Source organism: Passer domesticus, chromosome Z, assembly GCF_036417665.1.
Source record: "Passer domesticus isolate bPasDom1 chromosome Z, bPasDom1.hap1, whole genome shotgun sequence".
NCBI lineage: Eukaryota > Metazoa > Chordata > Aves > Passeriformes > Passeridae > Passer > Passer domesticus.
In genome coordinates, this window is record NC_087512.1 from 2741705 (window position 1) to 2768407 (window position 26703).

A 26703-nucleotide genomic window follows, 5' to 3' on the forward strand; every position below is an offset into this window, starting at 1 on the left:
ACTGAAGGTGTCAAAAACATTACACAATAACATGTTTAGTTCTGTTAAGCTGCAATCCAAAATGCTATTTTTTAACTGACAAACCTGAATAATTACGTGTGTTTTGCTTTCCCACTTGGACCCTTTTATAAACGGGCTGTTAAACACAGGTGGAATTGTCCCAGAGCTCTTGGCCTGATTTTGGGAAGCACACAGAATGAGGAGGACGCAAAACACAAAAATATGGAGGGGTTATGAGCGCTATGTGAGTGTTATGCTGACACAGGAGGGGAGAGCATCCTCTGCCAGGCGTGATGGACACAGCTCCATCACAGGGACAACACCATGGAGCCCTGACCAGCCTCACACCAGCCAGGACCCTGCCCTGAGCCACCATTCCCACAGCCAGTCCCAGGCAAGGCAGAAAACAGGGAATGGCTGGAAGGAAACTGTTCTGCTTCCAGCTATCCATCAAAAGGATGGTGGAATGACTGGCTTTGGGGTTATAAGGAAGAACTGCAGCAGCCAGAAGAGAAGGCCAATCCTCATAGCCTTACTCTACGTGTCAATAACAAAAAACTGTATTTTAAAGTCTAGAGTTCACTCAGGAATCATCTAGGAAGCAATAAACCCCAAAGAAAATGAGGCTCTGTACCCGTTTGAGGAATAATAAACAGTATGTGCATGCCATCCAAACAGACAAATGTCACCTAAGGTAATACCAAAACAAGACAAGCATCCCATTAAACTACTCAAAGGTACAGAAGATGCTAATTTAATATCTAAATGTGAAACTTGTGGCACCCTCTAGCTTAAGAATAATACAAAATACCCTAAGAATGATAGAAATCATTGCATGACCTAGGTAAATATTTACTAATAAAAACCTAAGGCACCAAATCTTTATTGGGATTTCACTGAGTACACAACACTGCAGTATCACCTAAACACTGCATTCTTTTTAGGAACTGTTTAAATGAGGTATACACAGATCCTTCAGGAACAGCTAAACAAAGCCCTGGGTTATTCTCTCATTTCTGAAGAGTAGTTTTTGAGTCTTTCTTGCCCATCTGTTTACCTATCAGATGAGCTGGAAATTCAGCATTCAGATCCTCTGCTAAAAATATTTACTTTATACTAATTTACATCCCTCCAACTGCATTTTAACCAAAATGAATTAAGTAAAATGGTACCATTTTTTCTAAAACATGGCTCCTTTTGTATATTCAATTTTTTTTCCTCCCTAAAATAACTATTTCTTCTGTTCATTTACTTCTAGTACTGAACATCCAATATGATTCTGTTTGTTTGTCTTTAGCCCACATCTTAACTTAAACTCAAGGAACTAACTTACAACCTTTCTGATTTTCATAGACGTACAAATAAGTAATGTTAATTTTTAATTGTAATTTAAATAAAACCTATTGATTTTGATAAGTGAGACAATCTTCCCGGGTTTTGAAAGTTAAAAATGAACTAGAATGGTCAAAGTTGACAAAATTGTTTTGTAAACTGAATAAGGTATTGAAAATATATAGCCCTGCAATACAAATTTTAAAAGGCATCATTCATAGAGTATCTCAAATTTACAGTAACAGCAAAACAATGCTTTAAATGCTTCCCATGCAGCTACTACAACAAGCCTCATTCAATCTTCTCTTTCTTTTAGTTTAAAAAACCCCAAGCCTAAAAATGCATTTTTACATACTAAAAATTCTAGCATTTATTTAATTGGTCCCTCTTCTGTCTATAAACTTTAAACTATAGTTTTTTAATTATGCTAAGCTTAAAGGAGAACAAATTTGAGGTCACAAATGGGTCAGAATCAAAAATTCCTCTCTCATTTTCATGACAACACCTCCTGCAAAACATCACCCAAGAAATGCCCCAATGTTGTCTTTCTATGGGATCTCTCAAGTACAATCTAAGTAATAACCAAATCCAAAGTAATTTAATTTAGTAAGTCTGGCAACATAGCAATTTAAGATATGCTTCATCTTCATTCTAACTAGCAATGGTTGGTTCCTCTGTTATTCTGCTGCAGACACTTCCAAATTAGTATCTTACAGCCAATCATTCTTAACAGACTGATTCTTTTTCCTATCTGTTAACTATAATTGTCATTCTAAATTCATCCTTTGAAGATGCTTTATCCAAGATCTATGCACAGTTCTTAGGAGGAAGGAACCTGTGCCCATCTCTTTGGATATACTGCATATTTTAAAAGCCTTGTCTTTTTTTAACAAAGTGAGCTTTTTCAACACTAACACTGAAACTTTTTGACAGGTTTTTGTGATGGTCTAAAACGTAAGTTATCCCCATTTCAATTCGGATTTTTCTGAGTTGTAGAAACAACAATGGTGGTAAAATGCAAAAGATTTTTGTACATTATTTGAATTTTTTAAATGCCTTGTTTCTTCCAGAAGATAAGTGTTTACACACCAATAAATATTAATTCCCAGACTTGTTCTCATGCCAATTTCATTCAGAGTTAATTTGCAGCATCATATGGAAATTGTTTAAAGGAAAAACTTCCTACTACAGCAGGAAGCCTAGCAGATTCTATTTCAGGACTCCTATTTCATGTTCATGTAGTGTTGAAGAATGGCAAAATTTTAGATGCCAACAGAGACGCTCAGTCATTAAAAGGTAAAAAGCTGTTCCTCATCTGCAATAATCCAAAAATCACAGCATTCCCTGAAATAAAGAGCCAAAGATTATGACTGCTCACGCCAGTGAAAAGGCTCTCAGGAGCACCCCTGAAGTTTAGACCGAACCTGTATTTTCAGGTGTAAATTAACACCACAGGATGCATTCAGAGTTCTGCAACTTTACACTGTGCTGAGCTCCTGTGCAGCTCACAGTACTTATATTGAAGTACCACCAGCAAAATCTCAACTCTTCAGTCTTCCTTGAGGAGAAAAACAAGCCTGGCACTATTTTAATCCACAGTACATTTAAGTTCAGCAGAGACCTGACTACCTATTGAACAACTGCTCTGTTTGTAACTTAATGGTGTCATCATCATCATCATGTATTTCACTGAACATTTTCTTTACCTTACAAATTTAGCCAAACATATTTCAGAGCCAGTGATGCAGATGGTTTAAAAAAGGTTTATTTAAACTACTGCACGATTTAAATAGAAGATGTTTAGTGGCACAACATGAAAGATTACTGTATTCTCAAATGTGGTAATTTAATTTTTCAGACCACACACAAGCAAACTGCCTGCTGTATCACTACCTGTGTTGACAGCTTAAGAGTCTGTGTAATTTTTGTAATGAGGACCGAATTACCTGTCACTAAAATTTTTTAAGCATCTCTGTTGGCAAAAGCTGTTTTTCGGGCAACAGAAGGCTAAAAATGAAACTTATATGAAAATAAGTGATGTTGAGTAAGTAGCAAAGACTGCAGCTGAATGTCCAGACACAGACTAAGTGGAACACATGGTGCCTGTAAAAAACTCTTCTGCATCAATGTGTAAAGGTAACTCTTTTAAAAGTAAAGGCAAAAGTTGTTCGTGCTTATGTCCTGATACTGAAGTCAAACCTTTCAGCTTTCCACTGTGTGCAGAGAACACTGGCAGACTGAAATTCCAGCAACGCTTTTGGATACCCTGTGTTGTTTTTTATCTACACGTTTGCTCCCTCAATTCTGAGTCTATTCAGAGTGTTTTGCAAAGTGCACTAAAATGGCTTGCTAGCCAGAAAAAGGAACTGAGTCCTTTGCCAGCCCCAGGCAGAGGGATGGCAGATGGCCTGGGAGCCCACCGCTGTGACGGAGCACTGGGAGCCCGACCAGACTCGCAGCTCCGCCGCAGCTCTGACAACCACAACGTCTCCTTCACCCAAGAGCAGCACAGGATGCGTTTTCTGGACAAACCACATCCTTATCTCTACAGAGGGTATTTTTATCTTGCACTTGGAAGGCGTTTCCCACAAAGCAAAGCCGTTTCTATTTAAAGGAAAACCGCAACGTGGCAGGTACACACCGCGCCCCATCGCACCAAGGGCGCAGCTCAAACCTTTCAATGGCTTACACAAGCTCAGCACCAAGCAGATGACACGTGCTGTGAAATCAGAATAAGTGTTAGTGTCCCTCCCTCGGGATGGTTTGGGCACTCTTGCACTGCAGGTAAAGCTGGGCCTTGGTGTAACCATCACTAATAGTCAAGCTCTTCATGCCATGGGATCCTTTCATCAAAAGCATCTCCTTCGTGGTCAGGACTGAAAGCCAAATACAGAGGCACCCAGGGATACAGGAACAATATCCTGGAGTGGCATCAGGGCCCCACAATGGCTCTCAGAAACCTAAGCAGACCCGAAAATACCATGTGGTGTTATTCTGGGTCACAAGGTACTTTTATGACTTAAAAAAAGAATGTGACCTGAGGGACTTGTTCTGTATGTTTTGAGGTTTTTTGAGAGGTGGGGAAGAACCTGTCCCAAAAATTACTGAAATAGTTTTCTTCAACAGGCTTTAAGTTAGGCTTAAATTGCCCAAAGTGTAAAAGTTATAAATAAAAAGGCAAAAACTGAAAGCTACAAGACTAACTACTAAATTGGTAAAAATAATTTTAGATCTCTATTGAAAGTTTACTACACAATATTTATAGGAGGATATTATGCCTTTTCCAGACATCCTAATAATAAACTCTTACTTCCTTTGTGCAACCTGCTTCCTAGCAGGTGCGGGAAAAATGCCAGTTTTCATGGTGACAACATCATCCACCATAATCAACTCAGTTAAATCAGTTATTTGTAAAATCTGCTGCAGTATTTTAAATAATTCATCTGGAAAGCATTACTTCAGTAACTTAATATTGCAGTTTTCCTTTAAATGTTATTGCTCTATGTAAGATGTTATTTTTCTCAAAAAGAAAAAACTTCTAGCACAACAGGCATGTAACCCAGTAAAAATTGGCAAGCAAAAAAAGTTTATTTTTACGTATTTTTATTTTTATGGATTTTATTTCTGATTGCCATATGATGATGGTTCTATGGTATAATATGCTGCAAGAATAATTCACACAAGATCCTGTCCACAGCAATTGGACTAATAAAATAACAAAGACTCAGCAGACAAAAACCTTGAAGAAATCAACTTTCTTTTGCTAATAAAATGACAAGAAGGCCCCTATAATTTGCTGCCTGCCATCTTAACACACATGTGTCAGAAAGTTAAAAGTGTAGAAATTATTGATCCTAACGACATAGGAGAATGGTAACAACTTTGTCTAAAGTGTTGAAAATTTAGGTGTGAATATAGCTTGGGCACCTGTGTAATTATATCTGTATCCTAAAATAGGTGACCAGCTGCAATCTGAAAGAACTCAGAATAAGGCTAAGCAGGTTTGTCATGCACTGACATGTTGAGCTGAAAGCACAGAATGAGTGCAATAATGGCCAGGGCCTCACTGTTGCACAGGCAAGAGGTGTGCCATGGCATTTCTAACACAGCTGCCAAGCTGTGGGCTTTTTATATTAAAGCTAAGCTGGCCACTTATCTTAAGAATTAGATTATCACCATCTAAGGGGATATGACAGCACTGACATGAGTTCATATAGGCTTACAAAGATCTGAAAAATCCAGAATTCAAAGGTAGTTCTTCCTCCCATTTACCATATCTATGCTTTGTTGGAGTGCAAAAGTGCACAGAAACCTCACAGAACATATTTTTAAAATTTGCCCACGTCTTGTTATTACACTGCAGTCTTCAAATTTACACAGAGCTGCAGTTCTCCTGGGGTTTTTCTCAAGTGTCACTCATCTAACTTAGCATGACAGCTGAGAAACGACGTCAGGCGCGTTACAGTTCAGTTTAAAAAACATCCTCTACCTGGTATCTCTGCAGTGATTGTCTTGCTGCTCCCTGAAACCTCTTCGTCGTCGTCTGACGAGCTCGTGCTGGAGTCACAGGTCAGGTCACTGTCGCTGGTACTGCTGTCCTGCAGCAGGTTGTACTTCTTGCGAGCAGCCGCCTCCCGCTTCTGCCTCAGGAGCCGGATCCTCTCTTTGTGCTTTTGGCTCCGGTGACCCTTCACCTTGGCAACTCGGCCGTTCTGCTTATCGCTGGACTGTCGGTTTTTCTTGGCAGCCATTGTTGAAGTCTCACTTTCGGATCTGGATCTCCTGGATTTCCTCCCGACCGCAGCTCCAGACACCGCAGAGGGGTCTCCCTCCGCGGCAGCTTCAGCTTGGCAGGGCTCGTTCTCCTCTGCGGAAGACAACGTGTCTGAGTCGGCCAAATGCCCACTGGAGGAAGGGGAAAGCATGCAGTGGTTGGAAGAGTCACTCTCATAAACTCGGCCACCTGCTGGCTTGTCGCTCTCCGTAGATGCCAGCTGAGACTCCGAGGAGTCCCGCCTCAGTTCCATCAGCAAGCAAGGCATGGAAGAGAGCACTGCAGAGTCTGCTGCAGTGGGCACACTGTCCTTCTGAGCTTGTGTCTCAAGTTCTATAGGCCTGTCTTCATCAGGAGCAGTCTCTTGCTTTTCAGAAGTCTTTGGGGGAGTTTCTGAATCAACAAGTTCTTCTGCTTTTCCTACTGCCTCCATCTTCATTGCAGAGCAAGGTCCTTCCAGTCTCAAAGCATTGAGCACGTTGTCTAGGAGGCTGGGTGAGCTAGACGTGGTCTCCAGCAATGCAGCAGCCTGCACAGGAACAGAACAGTAGGAAACAATTACACAAGTAGCTCAGCCTGCTCTCCACAGTGTTACCTTAAACAACTCACTGCTTTTGGCTGCAGACAGAATGGGTTTACAGAACCTCAGAGTGGCCCAGGTTGGAAGGGACATTTAAGCTCTTCCAGTGCCACCTTCCCAGCCATGGGCAGGGGCACCTTCCACTGTCCCAGGGTGCTCCAAGCCCCATCCAGCCTGGCCTTGGGCACTGCCAGGGATCCAGGGGCAGCCACAGCTGCTCTGGGCACCCTGGGCCAGGGCCTGCCCACCCTCCCAGACACCAATTCCTGCCCAACATCCCAAAATGTGTGCCTGCCCTGTGGCAGTGCAGCCATGGCCTGTGTGCTGTCCCTGCAGGCCTTGTCCCCAGTGCCTGGGCAGCTCTCCTGGAGCCCCTGCAGGCCCTGGCAGGGGCTCTCAGGTGTCCCTGCAGCCTTCTCTTGTGCAGGGGAGCAGCCCCAGCTGTGCCAGGCTGGCTCTATAGAAGAGCATCTTATTGTTCAGCATCATGTTGGTTTTCTTCATTTACCTCTTCCTAGTGAACTCATCCTGTTACACCAAATTATTCCTTCATTTACACACCCATGAAAAATGGTACTGGAGTCACACTGAATGGGGTTCCCAGTGGAATCATGCTGCATGGGAACCTTACATATCAGACATATTAAATAAAGAAGTGCTCCTGAACTGTCAGAGGCACAGCCACAGGCTCTGGCTCCAGAGGTGTCACACGGATTGCTCTCACCAGAGCACCACCATGCTGGTGAGTCACATAAAGATGTTTTAGGAATATCTAATACACCATTCAGGAAGTCCTTGATTGTCTCCTATGCAAGCCCTGGTTATATGAGAACCCCAAGGCTGATTTAGTTTCTCTCAAATCTGCCAGGAAAGAAGCATTAAATAGTAGGGGCTGCAAGCAAAAAACATTATCTACCCACACCAGTATCCTACACTTTACTTCAAGTTATAATTTAATAAATTGCATTGTTTCAGTGCAAATAAAAAGACCAAGCTATTTATCTGATTGATAACTTGCACATTATCTACCCAAAACTACCTGAAGCAACTTCAAAGAAATTTTCTTGGAGAGATCAATAGTTACCATTCTGTCTTCATTATTCACACTTTGCCTTTCACCTGAATTTTCTCTTGGAATACAACACAGAATAAAGACCTTTCAATTACCACATTCACTTACAGATGAATGGCATGGAACAAACCCTTTACAGCTTCAGAAGTACAGTAAATTATAAATTTATGGCACTTCAAAAAACAAAGTGTAGGCAAGAAAATGCAGCAGTGAGATCTTATCTGAAAAACTACATTTCTGCAGAGGTGGGCAATCAGCACTTGAGCACCCTGAGGCAGCACGGATGGTTCTGAGAGATTTTTCTGTACCCTGAAAATCCTTCTTTGGTTCCCTGATCCATCCCAAGCTGCCTGTAAGTATGTAATTGTATACACGTATGTAACACACAATATAAGGGTAGTTTCCTGCTTCTGAAAGGTGCTGCGCAAAGCTCAGCATTGTCCTGTGTGCCCTAACCCACTTTGAAACTTCATTTTTAGGCAATACTAAAATAGAGTTCATGTTTCCTTCAGGCTAATGAATGAACTGCTGTTTGGTGCAAGGAAATGAAGAAAATACTCATGGCAGAGAAACACCAGCTAAGGAAAGAAAGGTTGGTTAATATCAGACATCACAAGAAAGATGGCGATGGCAAGACCAAGCCTGCTAAATGTATGGGGAAAAAAACCACAAACCCAAAACCCCAAACAATAAACTCAGCACAGTCCTTCCAAAAACCAGAATAAAATGCATACTGTGGAATAGAGGAACATGTGTATCAGGAAAAAATATTTGTGCATACTGTCACTGAGAAAGCAACTTCAAAGAAGACTTTCTGGAGACAGTAATTTCATGTAAGCAGTAAACATCATGTAGGAACAATTTATTTCCAAGGCTACAGCAGAGCACCAACAAACCCAAATGATGAATACACATATTCTCAAATATAAAAGCAAGTCAGTAAAATCAATATTTGCACATAATTCACTCACAAATCTGTAGTATCAAATAATTCTCCTATTATACAGGTAAGTGAAACACAGATTTGATGATGGAACAAGTGGAATTTGTATTGTACCTGCTAGTGCAGCTCCCAGCTTTCCTCTGGCCACGCACTTTAAAATGAAAAACATCTTCTCTAAGAGTTTTGAAATGTACACACAGGGAAAATATTGGTTGCTCAGACACAAACCAAAGAGTATTAGCTTGGCCAAATGAAAACATACTTAAATATTCATAGTAATAACTGCAGAACAGTTTCTGCACTGTTCAACCTTTTAGCCTGGGGAGCACAAAGAACAGAGCTTGACACGAAGCTAAAGGGCAGCCAAAGTCAGCTGTAGACTTTTTTCCACAAATGTCCTATTTGGAAACATCATTTACCTCACAGCTCCCAAAGGGGCTGTAACAACACCTGCACTTGCCTTTCCATCTCTCTGGTCTATCAGCCAGAAAAAAATATGTTTCATCTGCACATTGCCACCTTGCTAACAGCTCAATTAAAATCATTTTATTGGATTTTTTAAATATTAAGTGAGATCTTTAACTACTACAACCACACTGGTTTTATCCCTCACACAGTGATTTTCAGTTGGCATAGAGGAGGGAATAGTAATTTCATTACACTGATGTGTTTCTGTGTATATAGAAAAGAAAACACATGTTCTGGTAAGGTATGTACTCTACAGGTCCATTGAATTGTTTCTTTAGACATTAGACATCACCAATTCCTTTTTTATATGTTTTATATATATATATAAACCAGAGCTTTGCCTTTCTCTCAATGGGAAAAAAAATAATCCTACCATGACTCAAACAGACTTCGCTTCAAGGAAGAATACAGTCCATTTGGCAAAAAATATCTATGCCAAAGAAAGCCTTGTCTCAAAGAAAGAAAAAAAGTCTGTATTTAGTTCTACCTGAAAAATGTACAGAATAGCAAGAACAGACTTTATTGAAAAACTCCCACTCCTTTCTTGCCACTCACCTTTCTAGTAACAGTACTAGAAGAGGAAATCTCAAGGTGGTGCAAGTGAAAGACCATTTTTTCTACTGAAATGGGAACACAGCACTGAAAATAATTTGTGATGCTTACAGACACAGATGGATACTTAATTAGACGTTGATCAGAAACGGCATTCTCCTTTTACTGGTGAACAGATATTGCAATGAAAATTTTAAAAGGCAATTCTGTAAAAACTGCTTTGCTCAATTTTTCCAACAGAAAGTGTTATTTTCCAAGTCACACATATAACACACCAGTGTGGGGAAGCCATTAAATTATCCTGGGAAATATTTTCAAATCATGGACTCATTTGTAAAGGCACATGATTTATACATTAGGGCATCTGCACTTCAGGGAAGAAATCCAGAAGGATTTAGAAGGTCAGATTTGCAGAGACAGCCCAGTCTCTCTGGGTTTTGCCCCCATGCTTTCCCCACCTAACTGTGACTGCACCATCATATTCCCTCCAGGGCACAGAACTGGCCCACCCTTCTGTGAGTAGATTCTTTTCAATAAGCCAGCAGAAATCAAAATGAGAAAGTAAGTGACATTTTCTGCCGGAGTTTGCAGGAAGGAGGGACAGGAGAGCAAGCACAAATCATCCCTGTAAAAAAAAAAACCAGATCTGATTAAAAGCTGCTTGCTGTTTTGTATCATCACACCTTGAACTCACAGATTCTGCCTGAACACAGTAGAAGGTCCTGAGCATTCCTTCTTGGCACCGCTTGCTCTGGGAAGAGACTTTTGTAAATAAAATTTAAAATAATTATTAAGAGCAAAAAGCCTCAGAGGTGATAGTAGGTTCCTAAAGAACAAATTCCATATGATATGAACTACAGCAAAAAGACTTATATTGAAGACAACAGGTTTCCCAGAGCAGAGTTTCAGGCATCAGATTATAAAAATAAATATTTTAACAGAGTGTTAGAGCAGTAGATCAGCTGTGTGTCTCTGGAGAGGGACCCTGATTTCACAAAGAAATCCCCAGGGAATTACAGAATTTAGGCACCTGCCCCTCACCCATCTTGCCTGCATCTCTTAGTTCACTGCTGATTTCTGGGGCCTTACAGCACCTTACTGGGTCCTTCTCCATGTCCAGGCAGGCCATTCAGCTCATGTGGAACTGCAGCTTGTGCTGGTGGTTGTTGCCTGCTGATCTCTGGCTGAGCTCCTGGTGCCTCTGCTCTGTGGCAGAGCACAGGGAACTACAAAAGCCCTCACCTTGGTAAGCAGTCCTCAGCAGCAATTAAAACATCCATTTGTTGTCTATGTCCTTCCCACAACACAGATAAAACACAGCTCTGTATCAGCTGTTAGGAAGATTAGCTAAATTCACAGCTTAAGGCTGAAGGCTTCATCAAATCCAGCTACTCGGGCCAAGCAATCAACATACTAAATCACATATCTTAACAGCTAGAAGGTAACTCCTTCTATTTACAACTTACTCACTTCAGCTGAACAACGAGTATCCCTCAACAGCCTGAAACACTTAATAAACCCCATGACACCTTAACCTTAATTGTACATTGTAATTTCAGGTGAGTTTAATTTATTGAGGTGAGTATTGATAAAGAATGCCTAGCTTGTATGCAGCAAGCCAGCTCTTCTTTTTCTGAACCTATGGACGGGACAGATTCTTGTTTTGCAGGTATTAGTGTTTTCACAGCAGCTTGCTGGAAAACTCGCTTTAGCTTATTACTAACACATTTCCTCTTAATCACAGTCCAACAGACCACTTCTTTTCCCTGCTTATGGTCATATAACCTTCTTATGCCAATTCTACCAGTTGTTGAAATGAAAAAGAATTATCTAGCAGAACACTGCCTTTTAATGCCCTTTCAGTCAGTGCTGAAAGAAAACAATTTGAACAACCCACCTCCTCTCACCACTTACCATTCAACTGAAAGCCATAATTTTTTTTTTTTTAGAAATGAGAAACTGTACCTATATTATTGAAGCAAATAACATCGTGTACATTCTTTAGACTTTTGTGACTACATAAATGAAAAGTCAAACTGCAGTGCTGCATACAAGTTATTTGTTCAGAGTACAGAATTAACTAGAGATCCTTCCAACCCCATAGTTTCAGTGCCACAGAAGTCAGTTATTTTCATCTAAATATGAATGTTTTGATATTTATAAGGAACTGAACACTGTAATGGCTCATTTTTACACAAACAATTATTTCCACCTCCAGTGGGTTACATTATCTCACATTTACCCAACAGAGATGGAATAAATCAGAGGTGTGAGAGAGGTAACGACAAATGTATAAAACAGAGGCTAATAAAATTATGTAAAAGAGCTGACTATTTTTAAAAATGTAAACACACAGACGAGCTCATTAAGAGCTCTGACTCGAACACTTGATAGACTGTGTCTGAGGAGGGTGGGTTGGGAAAGGAGAGAAGCTCCAAACAGCCTGGGTACTGAAGAGTTGACTGTTATACATGTATGCTTCAAAATACGGGATGAATTATTGGCAAAAAGCAAAGTTAGATCCTCTTCTGACAGAAAGACAGAAGATGTGAAATGCTAATGAACCTGTCCACTTCTGAAGCATCACCAAAACCCTTTGCCAGTGTAGGTGTCTTGATCATGCTTTCTTTCTTCTCAAATCACCTTCCTTTCCATTGAAAATGAACACAATTAATCCAGTGAACTCACCAGTGACATTTTAGTACAAAAAAACCCACATAGAACTATCAGAGAATCACAGAATAGTTTGGATTGGAAGGGACCTTAAAGACGATCCAGTTCCAATCCCCTGCCAAGGGCAAGGACACCATCCACTGGATCAGGCTGTTCCAAGCCCCATTCACCCTTCCCTTGGACACTTCCTGGGACAGAGCATCCTGTGCCAGGGCCTCAGCCCCCTCACAGCCAAGAATTGTTTCCTAATACCTCATCTAAACCTACTCGCTGTCAGTTTAAAGCCATTACCTTACGCCAGAGAGCAGAATGCTTAATTAACTAAAAGTAATTTTTGAATAAATTCAAAAAATCAGACATGTATCAGGAAAGACCGATCTGCATCCAGACAAATGTGGAAATACTGACACTTTCTGGACTTCCTGGCTGTTCAGCTCCTCCCAAAGATACCACACGTTCCTTTTAATTTTCTTTTAAGACTCACACAAACCGGTGCACTTAAAACAACAGAAGTGAGACCAGCACTCAGTCAATTTAAGCTAAGACAGTTGACTCAGCTCTGTGTGGATGTGTGTGCACGATGCTCCACGGCAGATTTTTCATAACACTGAGCCGCCCCCACAGGGATACTGTGTAATTTATATAGCGTTCCTTTGAAAATGCTGCCCTAAAGCTGACTCACTGGCATGCGATTCTACCTAAGGCACATTTCTGGGAGTGGAGCTGGATCTTTATCAGATGATTCACAAATCAGGCCTGGTAGCAACCCCAAAGAATAGGATCCTTGGAACAGACAGGGTAAGAGAATTGCAGTACAAAGCAAAAGAAGAAAGGATTAAACTAATTCTGTGTTTCAACTGGTTTTGCATAAAGAAATGAAGGTTAAAAACAGGCTGCTCCTACTGAGTGCTCAACAGGCTGCATATACAAATTACCAAAGCCTGAATACAAATTACAAGTGTATGTGTTAATACAAAGCTTTGCAGAGCATCCTTTGCGATCTTGAAAAGCAACATTTTTTTATCCTACATAAGAAGTAAGACTGCACATTTAAATACAGGTTTTTGCATTGTAATGCTTAATGCACATATTCTGCCTCTTTCAAAGGACAGGCAAGTACCAGCTAAGGTTTATTTCACAACTCTGCGCAGGTTTCCATAAACATTCACCAGCTGCACTTGGAACCCCACAATAAAAAAATCACAGTCCTTGCACACAGATAAAAGCACGCAGGGTTGGCTGCACTTAGCCTTCTAAGAATCTCCTTTCTTCCTCATAATGAAACCATTTTTCTCAAGGGCACAACAATTTAAAGTCTACAAAGCTCTCTACTCTAAAAATTAGAGAGGCATATCTTTATTACTACCTGCTCCTAAAACTTTAAATGACTCACTTTTACATTTTTTCTTTCAATAAAACAAGTGGCAGAAGTCAACACAACAAAAGTTCCCTTTTCTTTCTCTGCAACAGATTAGTTTTCAGGAGAGCACCCTACAGAGGATCATCACAGGGATGGATCATCTTTTTCTAAGATACTGAGTTTAATAGGTTTTCCCACTTTACCTATCCATTTCTGTTTCTGGAACAAAATGGGTTCTGTGCTTCCCCACTACATACAAACAGATGTCCTAAAGAAACCTTGGCCTATTGTTCTACTGTGATAAAAGTAATGCTCACGTGAAGAGCCACATTTTTAATTGCTTGAACACCACGTAACAAATTAATCCTAACTTTCAGCGCAGAAGTTAGGAACATTTACCTGAGCTATACTGAAAGTAATCAACATTGTGTCATTTGCCAACAGCTCCAACTGGTAGATCAAGACAATTCCAATGTAACTTCAAAATAGTAAATACATCTCAGCAGTGCCATATTCACAGAATCATAAAGGTAAAAAAACACCTCTAAAATCACCAAGTCCAGCCTTCAACCCAACACCACCACCATGTTCACCACTAAACCATGTCCTCAGGTGTCACATTCCACACTGATTTTCCAGCATCTCCACATCTCTCCAAAAGCTCAAGGCACTGAATTAGACTTGCTGTGGGTTTAGGACAGCTGTTTAACATAGACAAGTTAAGAGATACTAAGTAACTCTACAGTTTGTAAATATTTTATGGTCAGATGTTTTTACACATCTTTGCCATGGTAAACAAACAAAACCGACCCTCAGTATTTTAAAGTTTCAAATGCTTTAATTCAACATCAATGAATGTTTTTTGCCATAAGGTATAGGGCAGTAAGATACCAATTCTATAGTCTGATCATCAGGTGACACATCCAAATTTTACAGAAGGGCTGAAAAGGAGCTGCACGCCCAACAAGCCCTGATCTCAAATAATTCTCTTATCCACATAGCTACTCATGGTATTCACATGCTTCTTTAATTCCTGAGCTAGTGGTATCAAATCTAAGTACTGCAATAGAGATTTACAGGAGGTATACCATAAAAAAATAAATGGTATCAGTACACTAAAGTAAACTCATGTGGCATTCAAATGATGAAATTTAACAGCTGTTGGGATGTTCTTGACACCAAGAGGTGCCAGTTGATTTCAGCATCCACCAGACTGCCTACAATCACAGTGCAGTCTTTACATGTCCAAAGTGCTCCTAAAAGAACAAAAGATTCACACCACAGGTCTCAGCATGAAGCGAACACAGGTTGGCTCTACAAATGAACAAAAACTACTTTGGGTATTTAAAAAAGAAGAACAGACTGGGTCAAAAGCCAGTCACATGTGTGATAACCAAAAATGCCTCTAACATGGGCTTTGCTATCTTTCTACAGTATTTACTACCAGCTGGGAGAGGAGAAGAAATTTGAGCTCTCCTTCAAGAGAACAGACAGACCAGGACGTAGACATTTCTTTCCCACAACACACAAAAGACTTTGCATGTATTTGACTGCAGAAATTAAATAATAGTTTGTAAGAAGATACCAAGTTACCAGCTACATAAAGAGAAAAAGAAAATTAAAAGGCAGTTTTCAGCAGAACCATGCAAGCAAGTACTGACAGAAGAAAAAAAAATTAAAAACTAAAACCTAACTCCCTCTTTCCCCCCTCCCCAAAAAGAAACACAAACCAAACAATCCTTAAAATGCATCTTTTACCCCAAAACCACTTCTTACATTATTATTCCTGTTTAGGAAAAAGTGTCTCAGCTGGCAGAACTAATAGCTAGCAACAGGAGACAAACTATATAAACAGCTTTCCCAATAAAAGGGAAGATGGAAGAAAAAAACCACAAGAACATGGAGCCTGGATTATCAACTCAATCTCGTTCCATTAATTCAACACAGCCTTATTGCTGCTGGAGCTTGGAGAGCTCCATATAGACAAACAATAATATCCACTACAGGTGTTAAACAGTAAAAAAACCATTTTGATCTTGTAAAACAAACAAGGGAAATCAGGTGTCTGTTATCAAACTCACTTTAGGTTCAGGTGAGGTTTATAACTAATTATTGAGGGCTTATGAAGGTAACCCTGGCAAGACATTCAATGAACTTCCTTAGCTTAGTTTGATTCAATGATTCCTAGATTTTCTTTATTACAGTGAGTGGATCCAAAGTCTGTATTTTCCATTTAAGATGACTTGCTAACAACAGTAAGTGGAACCATGAAAAATAGACCTTCACCTTGAAGGCTTTCAAAACACAATACTCAAAGAAATAGGTGCTTGTTTGTAACTCCTCACAGATTCTGCACAGTGCTACCAAAAGGTGCTACTCAAAAGACCATTCTTTCCTACAAGGGCAACTTCATTTCCAAAAAGCTTCTCATCAAACATGATGAGGACCCCACAAGCATTTCACCCAACTTCCTTCATTAGGAGACAGCCTTTAAATCATTGTATTTCCAGCCACAAGCACATAGAATTAGTAGACAACTCTCCTGATCTATTCTTTACCAAGATTTTTTCCCCAAATTGCCAGATTGCTTAGAAATGGCAAGATGTGGCATTCCAAGAGAACATGAACCAGGAGAGTGAGCTGAGGAGCCAGGAGAATTACCAGCTGATGAGAAAGCCAAACTACAAGAGAAGGGCACTGGATCAGCCCCACGTTATTATCAGGACAACCCGATTCTTTTTTTTTCTTCCAAGTGTTTGCACACCAGCCTCACACTGCAACCACCTAAATGCAATAGTCCCAGTGGAAAACAAATTACTGACATGGTAATTGTTTCATCATGCAGACAACTGATATTATAAAGTCTGGCTCTTCATTATTCTCAGCTCTCTTACTGTGAGTCACTTGGCCTCTACCCATGTTGGATGAATGGAACTGAAATCTGCCTCTTCTAAAATAAGTTGTGAAATGCTAACCATCAAGCATCATGAAACAAGACACTAAAGCAAAGAGGTAGCAAGAAGAAAAATCAAGGTCTGGGTCTTCCTGCTCATTTTCAAGAAATTTTGAAGCATCACACAGAAGAGCATCTTGCAGGACACTGCAAAATCATCACTATAATGCCAATATAATGCCAAATCTATGATCCACACACACTGAAACAAGAACGTTAGCCTGAAGGAGCCTTCAAAAACTTGCATTTATTTAAAAAGTGACCACCTGTTCCACTTATGATTCAAAAGTTGTCAGACTGAGTATTAACAGCTTCCAAGCTGTTTTCTTGGAGACCAAATATCACAAGGCACAGTAAGGCTGAAGCCTGTACACTATTCTGCTACTTAGATAATTTCTGAGCATTGGAGAGACAGACTACATGGTCAAATTGATACAAAACCCCTGAACACCTTCTTAAATAATAAGGTGAATCATTCTGAACATAAAGCTGACGTACCTCATGACCATGGGCAAGTCACTCGACCTCCTGGAGCAGCCAGAAACGCATCTGACACAGTGTCACTGCAACACCCGTGCTGCTGAGCTGCACCTCATTTCAGCCCTGCATGGTAACCCGTGTGTGCCCCAGCTCAGGGAGCCACATCCAGCACAAACTGCTACAGGCTCCGTTCAGGCTGATCACACACGGGGAGAGGCAGCACTAACAACTGGGAATGGCAAACACAGATTAAATGTGAATCCTTAAGCAGTAACACCGAGTAAGTGATGGGTATCAGTCACTCAGCACAGAGATGGACTATGGAGGCAACAGCACAGATTAATGTTTACAACATATCCACATTTGATTTACAGTCCTTCCATCCAGTTCTGTTTTTGCTCAAAACTGCACATTTGTGGACGTTGTGTTCTAAACCTCAAGTTGCAGACTCAGAATTGCATTATGCATTAAAAACCTGGAACAAAGATGTGACAGAAAGTACTGTATCTTGGTGATTTGTGTTGTCCAAGTTCCCTGCAATTAATAACTGCTGCCACAGATTCCAGTATCATAAGTTTGGCTGCTCCTGAGTTAGAGTGATTAAGGCTGAACTCCCATTCACGTGCTGAACATTTATTTTGGTTCTGGAAAACCAAAAGCTGTTTCCTTTCCACATAAGGTCATCTCAGAGCATTGACACACACTGTACCACACTTTATCTCAGAGCTCTTTCCCAGCACTACGCCTGTCCCCTCTCCCAGTGCTGCTTCATTTTCAGCTCCCATCACCACCAATAATGTTCAAGCCAGCAAAAATATTCAAGTGTTAGCAATTCTCTTCCAGAGTACAAGTTACATGCTGGCAATTATGATATTTAAATCTTTTACTTTGATCTATAAATGTGTTATTAAATCTGCTGCTCTGTTTCTGTCAATGGTTGCAGTTCTCTAAGCCATTCTGTCAACTGCAGATAAAAACACAGAAGCTGAGACTGACCACAGACCCAATTCTGTCAAAAAGTACCATGAACACAACAAGTTTGAAGTGTTACAGACAAGTACATGTAGGTTGCCTGAAACTATTTACTCATTTGAAAAACTTTCCAAAGCTTTCATATCACTAGATAATTGGTGGTATTTTGGTCAGAGGGTAACCTGAGAGCTGGATCACTCAGTGTGCAGCCCCTTCCCCGTGTGGTACACAGAGACCCCCCCATCTCATTAACAGATGTTTCAGTGAGATGTTGATGTACAGGCAGGTCAAAGATGGCACATACATCCTTGGTGCTGCAGGGAGTTGATGTGATAATATACAAGGGAAAGGGAAGAAAGTGAACAGGATCTAGGCAAAGAATCCTGCATTTTAAAGGTAAATATACAGCAAGGAGAAGGAGGTCAGGACAGCCAAGGCAATTATTCCTTGTTGCTCTGATTGAGTTACACCAACTTATCTCCCTAGTGTTTGATGTTCAAAGCCCCTCATGATAATCCATATTTACTCTTTGTTCACTCAACCTTAACTTGCCCCATTAATCCCACCTCCCCCACAGTGCCCATTTGTCAAAGGCACCCAAACATCCTTCCTACCTCCTCTTTATCAGCTAGAGCAGGGCAACATTTTCTGCGTGCTGTGACTGTTCTCAACTGCCTTGTGGGTGGCTTCCCGTTTCCCCTCCCTCCACAGCACCCACTCCTGCTCTGTGATTCCCTCCAAGCAGGCAGAGATGGCCAGGCTGCACTGCCACAAGCCTCACACGTCTGGATGTGCAAGGATAGCACTGCCCTCCCTCCTCCCTGACTTCTCCCTGCACCTCTCCACCACACCAGCCAGCTGGGCTGGAGAGCAAACAGAAAGAGTTGACACAGTGTAATTAAAAAATTCGAGTGTTTCAAAATGAGTCAGAACTGTTACCCTCACGTACTGGAGCAGAAATACCAGCTGCCCAGACTCACCGCCTTCCATCACCTGCTGCGTCCCTGCCCTTGGTTCCCCAGACAGAGCACCAGGGTCCCTGGTAAGCCAGGACTGCAGAAAACTGCTTTTATTGGCTTTCAGCAGCCACACAACCACCCCCTCTGGAGCTTGCCTGGACAGCACCAGCCTCCTCTAGATCACTGGAGGTGAGAAATGCTCAGAAAGCGACTCTTAAGAACTGCTGCTGCTGGACAGATGAGTTCCCCACACTTCTTATCACTGCTTTCCTACCATATATCTGTTTATTTTATCTATCCATCTGTATATATATATCTATATATATATATATACACGGGGGGGTTTCTGGGTTCAGCAAACACATGACAAGCACCTCACTGCTCCCCTGAGAGTTTGCTGCAGACCTGTTTCCCCCACAGAGGCCAGGTTTCCCTCCCCCAGGGCAGCAGGGAGAGCTGTGCTGTGTCCCTCTGTCCCCGTGTCTGTGTGTCCCTGTGTGCCCTGACTGCCTGGCTCCCAGCACTTGCACCACAGGAACAGCAATTTCAGGCTGGAGAGCCCCACCGAGGGGAGCTCATAAGAGCACCACGCTCAGTTTCCACCCCAAGGTCAAACTATGTTTTTAATAGACTTAAGCAACTTGGTATGCTTTAAGAGAAACATTTTAAATGTAGCATTTGTTTCCTGTTCCAAGGGGAGAGGCGTAACTGTTTGTACCTAAATTTTTAGCTTGAAGAGTGGAAATGGTGCAGCCCTCGCCTGCAAGTCAAACTATTATTTGGTCTGATGCTTGACAAGTACCAGAGAAGATCTAAAACCTAATAAAATCTCTGGGAAGGGGAACGAAAATAAATTTTACATTTTTAAAGGGATGCTCAAGGGTTCAAAGATTTACTTACTCATTCAGTTTTAAAAGCTAGAATTACTTGTCAGGGAAAAGGAAAGTCAAACAGGACTGACTTCTGCCATCTTGACACACGAGTTTTTTTTCAGCTTTTGAAGTCCTGCTAGGTACTTTGTGCTGGTTTAAAGTGCACAACTAGTTACAACCACGGCCTTGCTTAACTAAGTTATTACAGTTATAGATTCACCAAGGGACCTACAAACTTTAAGGCAAGCTGCCTTGTTACACGGCTTAACAAACTGAGACATAAATACACTTTGATGCTACTAAACAAAGGTGGACGCAACGTGACCCTAAAAGTAAATTTTAAATTTTTTTAAAAAAACCAGACAAACAAAACAAAACAAGTCATTCAGAAAGTGGTCTTTGCTGTCCAATAACCTCCAGGCAAAGAAAGTTACAGTACTGGAACTGGGGAAACAGTTAAAATATTACAAGTCTGCTCAGTCCACCTTGTTTCGCTTTTATAAAGGAACCGGTAGCACAGTTAAGGTTTGTATTCCCCTCGGATGGCTGTGTGGCCACATCTGCAACCCATTAGACGGCAGGAGCCCAAGGGGAACGCGGGCTGGGCTCGCCACGAGCAGCCTGAGCGTCCTTCCCACAGAAAACACATTTTCCCACCGGAAAGGTAAACAAAGAGGCGAAGGAACCCCTGGAGAAGCGCACAGCTGCAGCCCTTGCACCCCCGGTTTCTCCAAGGGGTGCCCTCCAACAGCCCAAAAGTCGTTGCAGGAAGAGGGAAAAAAAAAAAAAAAAAAAAAAAAAAAAGAAAAGATAGGCACGTTACAAAAGTCCCGGGAAAGACAAAGAAGCCGCCGAGCTGCTCCAGGGAGCTGTGTGTGGGGAGTTTGGCCCCCGCGGGGTCAGGGCGGAGGAGGGGCAGGGGCAGGAGGAGCGGCGGCGGCGGGACCAGCCCTGAGGGGCGCAGCCCCCGCCCCGGGCCGGTACCGCCCCTCCCCGCACGGCGCCGCGCTCACCTGTGCCAGGCTGGGCCCCTCGCGGCCTCCCCGGCGGGGGCAGCGGCCGGGGCATGGGCGGCCGGAGGAGCCGGAGCCGCGGGAGCAGCCGGAGCGGCCGGGAAGCGCCGGGAATGTCACCGGGGCCGCCGCGCCGTCACTTCCGCCCGCCGCGCCGCGAGCGCCCGCGCGGGGCCGGCCGCGCCCCACAGCGGCCCCGCGCGGCCGGAGAGGGAACGGCGGGGGCGCCGCGGGAGCGCGCGGGGCCGCGGGAGCGCGCGGGGGCCGTCACCGTGTGCCCGTGTCCGTGTCACCGTGTCACTGTGTCACCGTGTGCCCGTGTCACTGTGTGCCCGTGTCACCGTGTGCCCGTGTCCGTGTGTGTCCGTGTCACTGTGTCACCGTGTGCCCGTGTCACCGTGTGCCCGTGTCCGTGTGTGTCCGTGTCACTGTGTCACCGTGTGCCCGTGTCCCTGTGTGCCCGTGTCCGTGTCACTGTGTCACTGTGTCACCGTGTGCCCGTGTCACTGTGTGCCCGTGTCACTGTGTGCCCGTGTCCGTGTCACTGTGTCACTGTGTCACCGTGTGCCCGTGTCACTGTGTGCCCGTGTCACTGTGTGCCCGTGTCCGTGTCACTGTGTCACTGTGTCACCGTGTGCCCGTGTCACTGTGTGCCCGTGTCACCGTGTGCCCGTGTCCGTGTCACTGTGTCACTGTGTCACCGTGTGCCCGTGTCACTGTGTGCCCGTGTCACCGTGTGCCCGTGTCCGTGTCACTGTGTCACTGTGTCACCGTGTGCCCGTGTCCCTGTGTGCCCGTGTCACTGTGTCACCGTGTGCCCGTGTCCGTGTGTGCCCGTGTCCGTGTCACTGTGTCACTGTGTCACCGTGTGCCCGTGTCCGTGTCACCGTGTCACTGTGTCACTGTGTGCCCGTGTCCGTGTCACTGTGTCCCTGTGTGCCCGTGTCACCGTGTGCCCGTGTCCCTGTGTGCCCGTGTCACTGTGTCACCGTGTGCCCGTGTCACCGTGTGCCCGTGTCACCGTGTGCCCGTGTCCGTGTGTGCCCGTGTCCGTGTCACCGTGTCACTGTGTCACCGTGTGCCCGTGTCACTGTGTGCCCGTGTCCGTGTCCGTGTGTCCGTGTCCCTGTGTGCCCGTGTCACCGTGTGCCCGTGTCCGTGTCACTGTGTCACTGTGTGCCCGTGTCCGTGTGTGCCCGTGTCCGTGTCACCGTGTCACTGTGTCACCGTGTGCCCGTGTCACTGTGTGCCCGTGTCCGTGTCCGTGTGTCCGTGTCCCTGTGTGCCCGTGTCACCGTGTCACCGTGTCCCTGTGTGCCCGTGTCCCTGTGTGCCCGTGTCCGTGTCACCGTATCCCTGTGTCCCTGTGTGCCCGTGTCCCTGTGTGCCCGTGTCCGTGTCCGTGTCACTGTGTCCCTGTGTGCCCGTGTCCCTGTGTGCCCGTCCCCGTGTCCCTGTGTCCCTGTGTGCCCGTGTCCGTGTCCCTGTGTCCCTGTGTGCCCGTGTCCATGTGCCTGTCCCCGTGTGCCTGTGTCCCTGTGTGCCCGTGTCTCTGTGTCCCTGTATCCCGATCCCCGTGTCCCCCTGTGCCTATGTCCCTGTATCCCTGTGTCCCTGTGTCCCTGTATCCCTGTATCCCCGTGTCCCTGTCCCCGTGTCCCGGTGTCACTGTGCCCGTGTGCCTGGGCCCTTGTGTGCCTGAGTCCCTGTGTGCCCGTGTGCCTGTGTGTCTGTGTGTCTGTGTCCCCCTGTGCCTGTGTCCTTGTGTCCCTGTGTCTCTGTGTCCCTGTATCCCAATCCCTGTGTCCTCCTGTGCCTGTGTCTCTGTGTCCCCACGTCCCCGTGTCTCCCTGTGCCTGTGTCTCTATGTCCCTGTGTCTCCATGTACCTGTGTGCCTGTGTCCCTGTGTCCCTGTCCACGTGTGCCTGTGTCCCCCTGTGCCTGTGTCCCGGTGTCTCTGTGTCCCTGTGTGCCTGTATCCCTGTCCCCGTATCCTTGTGTCCGTGTGCCTGTATCCCCACGTCCCTGTGTCCGTGTCCCTGTCCCCGTGTGCCTGTGTCCCTGTGCCTCTGTGTCCCTGTATCCCAATCCCTGTGTCCCCTTGTGCCTGTGTCCCTGTGTCCCTGTGTCCCCGTGTCCCTGTATCCCAGTCCCCGTGTCCCTGTGTCCCTGTGTCTCTGTGTCCTTGTGTCCCTGCCCCCCTGTGCCTGTGTCTCTATGTCCCTGTGCCTGTGTGCCACAGTGTCCCTGTCCCTGTGTGCCTGTGTGCCCATGTGCTTGTGTCCCTGCATCCTTGTCCCCGTGTCCCTGTGTGCCAGTATCCCTGTGTCTCTATGTCCCTGGGTCCCTGTCCCTATGTCCCTGTATCCATGTCCCCATATCCCTGTCCCCATGTCCCTCTGTCCCTGTATCCCTCTGTCCCTGTGTCCCCGTGCCCCTGCCCCCATGTCCATGCCCCTGACCCTCTGTCCCTGTGTCCCTGTCCCCATGTCTGTGTGCCTGTCCCTGTGTCCCTGTGTCTCTGTGACCCTCTCCCGTTGTCCCTGTCCCTGTGTGCCAGTGTTCCTGTGTCTCTATGTCCCTGTGCCTCCATATCCCTATGCCCCCATGTCCCTGTGTCCCTGTCCCTGTGTGACTGTCTCTGCATCCCTGTGTCCTTGTGTCCCCTTCCCCATGTACCCATGTCCCTGTGTCCCTGTGTCCCCTTGCTACAGTGTCTCTATGTCCCTGTCTCTGTAGTTATGTTCCTGTGTGTCCCTGTCTCTGTCATTGTGTCCCTGTCACTGCGCCACTCTCACTGTGTCACCGTGCCCCTGCTTGCCTGTGTCCCTGTGTCTCTGGGCCACTGTCACCATCCCTGTGTCACTGGGTCACTGTGTCCCTGTGTCACTGTGTCCCTGCCCCTGTGTCAGTGTCCCTGTGTCCCCGTGCCCTTGTCCACCTGTGTCTGTGTTTGTCCCTGTGCCCTTGTCCACCTGTGCCCGTGTCCCTAATCATTGTCCCTGTGTCCTTGTGTCACCAGTCCTGTGTCCCTGCCCCTGTGTCAGTGTCCCTGTGTCCCTGTGTCCCTGCCCACCTGTGTCTGTGTGCCCGTGTCCCTAATCATTGTCCCTGTGCCCCTGTGTCACCAGTCCTGTGTCCCTGCCCCTGTGTCAGTGTCCCTGTGTCCCTGTGCCCTTGTCCACCTGTGCCCATGTCCCTAATCATTGTCCCTGTGTCCCTGTGTCACCAGTCCTGTGTCCCTGCCCCTGTGTCAGTGTCCCTGTGTCCCTGTGTCCCTGCCCACCTGTGTCTGTGTGCCCGTGTCCCTAATCATTGTCCCTGTGTCCCTGTGTCACCAGTCCTGTGTCCCTGCCCCTGTGTCAGTGTCCCTGTGTCCCTATGTCCCTGCCCACCTGTGTCTGTGTGCCCGTGTCCCTAATCATTGTCCCTGTGTCCCTGTGTCACCAGTCCTGTGTCCCTGCCCCTGTGTCAGTGTCCCTGTGTCCCTGTGTCCCTGCCCACCTGTGTCTGTGTGCCCGTGTCCCTAATCATTGTCCCTGTGTCACCAGTCCTGTGTCCCTGCCCCTGTGTCTCTGTGTCCCTGTCCATGTATCTGTGTGCCTGTCCCTGAGTCCCTAATCACTGTCCGTGTGTCCCTGTGTCACCAGCCCGGTGTCACTGTCACTCTCAGTGTCCCTGTCACTATCACTGTCCCTGTCACTCTGTAACAGTCACGGTGTTCTTGTCCCTATCACTGTCCCTCGTCACTGACTCTGTCCCTGTCACACACATCCCCCAGCACCCCTCACACACTGCCACACCGATCCTGGCGATCCTGCGATCCCTGAGGCCGCAGAATCCCGGGATCTTTGGGTTTGGGATACACCCCTGGAGACCCGAGCCCGGGGGGCTGAGTGGGGGGAAGCGTGCGGCACAGAGTGACATTGTAATGCCCTCTTTAAACATTGTAATGCTCATTTTAATCGTTGCAATGCACACTTTAAACGTTGTAATGCACACTTTGATCACTGTAATGCACACTTTAAACATTGTAATGCCCTCTTTAAACACCTTCCCGGTGTTTCTGCACCCCGGGGGTTGTCCTGTGCAGCTGCAGGTGTTTCCTGAGACTCGGAAACGTGGAAGGAAATTATTTCAACATAGTCCGTAAGTCCTGATCGGGGCTAGGAGCACCTGGGAAATTCAGGAGTTAAGCAGAGAGCTGCTCGTGGCACAGCTCAGTCCCAGGACTGGTAGCAGGAAAATGTGTGGGAAATCTACCGGCTCCACCACCCAAATCGTGTGCATGAACTCGGGAAAAACAGACATCATGCCACCTCAAAAGCATTTATCATCTTAGGAGAGATGAAGAGATTCAGCTAGAAGCAGAACCACGCATTCAGGGATCCACAATTATTTTTTAAACCGGTGCTTTGTGAGGTGCTTCTCACCAGATGTGTAAAAAAAAAAATTGTCTCGTCAAGGAAGGTGGCGAGAAATGCATCATTTGTGGTGTCAGCAGGAAGGGAAGCACTAACAAAATCTGTACTTGAGCAAAGACAAAACCTCCCCCGTGCTGGGCTGAGCGCAGAACCCAGAGCCCGCTCCAATTTCCTGCGCAGCTCAAACCATCAACCTTCACCACCCAGCCGGCTGCTTCTGGAGGGGAAAAACATCCAGAACCTGCATTTCCAAGGGGAAAAGACATCCAGAATGTGCATTTCCAGGGAGGGAAAAATATCCATAACCTGCATTTCCAGTGGGGGAATAACATCCAGAACCTGTATTTCCAAGGAGAAAACACATCCAGAACCTGCATTTCCAGGGAGGGAATAACATCCAGAAACTGCATTTCCAAGGGGGAAAGACATCTAGAACCTGCCTTTCCAGGGAGGGGAAAAAACATCCAGAACCTGCATTTCCAGGGGGGAAACATCCAGAACCTGTATTTCCAAGGGGAAAATATGTCCAGAACCTGTATTTCCAAGGGGGGAAACATCCGGAACCTGCATTTCCAGGGAGGGAAAAATATCCAGAACCTGCATTTCTGGGAGCAGGGGAGAATATCCAGAACCTGCATTTCCAGGGAGGTAATAACATCCAGAACCTGTATTTCCACTGGGGGAACAACATCCAGAATCTTTATTTCCAGGGAGGAAAACACCCAGAACCTGCATTTTCGGGGGGGGGGGGATAACATCTATAACCTGTATTTCCAAGGGAAAAATACATCCAGAACCTGTATTTCCAGGGAGGGGAAAACATCCAGAACCTGCATTTCCAGGGGGGAAACATCCAGAACCTGTATTTCCATTGGGGGAACAACACCCAGAACCTGTATTTCCATTGGGGGAACAACACCCAGAACCTGTATTTCCAGGGGTTGGGGGGGAGACCTGTATTCCAGGGGGAGAAAAGCATCCAGAAACTGCATTTCCAGGGAACAACGTGCTTTGGCAGCACGGCTCCTGAAGGACACCCGGAGGACACCACGCAGCTCACAGGTGTCAGGACACGGCAGTCGGGAACAGGCAGAGCAGTTTTGGATGGAGTACAGGAAAGCATAAGGACGCGGGCGAGGGCGGTGAGCATCTGCCTCGGATTTGCGGGAAGAGTGATACATGGGAAGGAGCTCCAAGATTCCATGGCTGAAGGAATCGGCAGGCTTTACAAAAGAGAGGAAAAGGAATTCCGACTGCCTTAAGCACCGTGGAATT

General features: G+C 45.1%; 1 protein-coding gene across 4 annotated transcripts in view; it reads right to left on the reverse strand.

Moving 5' to 3' along the window:
* ARK2N (arkadia (RNF111) N-terminal like PKA signaling regulator 2N) overlaps positions 1-21143 on the reverse strand; it is a 44444-nt gene extending 23301 nt beyond the window's left edge. The window contains exons 1-2 of one of the 4 annotated variants that reach the window (XM_064402718.1): positions 21004-21143; positions 5822-6635 (exon numbers count right to left, since the gene is read on the reverse strand). In XM_064402718.1, coding sequence (XP_064258788.1) covers positions 5822-6545 — 724 coding nt within the window. In that variant the 5' untranslated portion in view covers positions 6546-6635; positions 21004-21143. Of the gene's footprint in view, positions 1-5821; positions 6636-20808; positions 20876-21003 lie in introns of those variants that run through there. The other 3 variants (XM_064402716.1, XM_064402715.1, XM_064402717.1) reach the window with 3 other exon arrangements.
* Positions 21144-26703: the final 5560 nt, after the last annotated feature.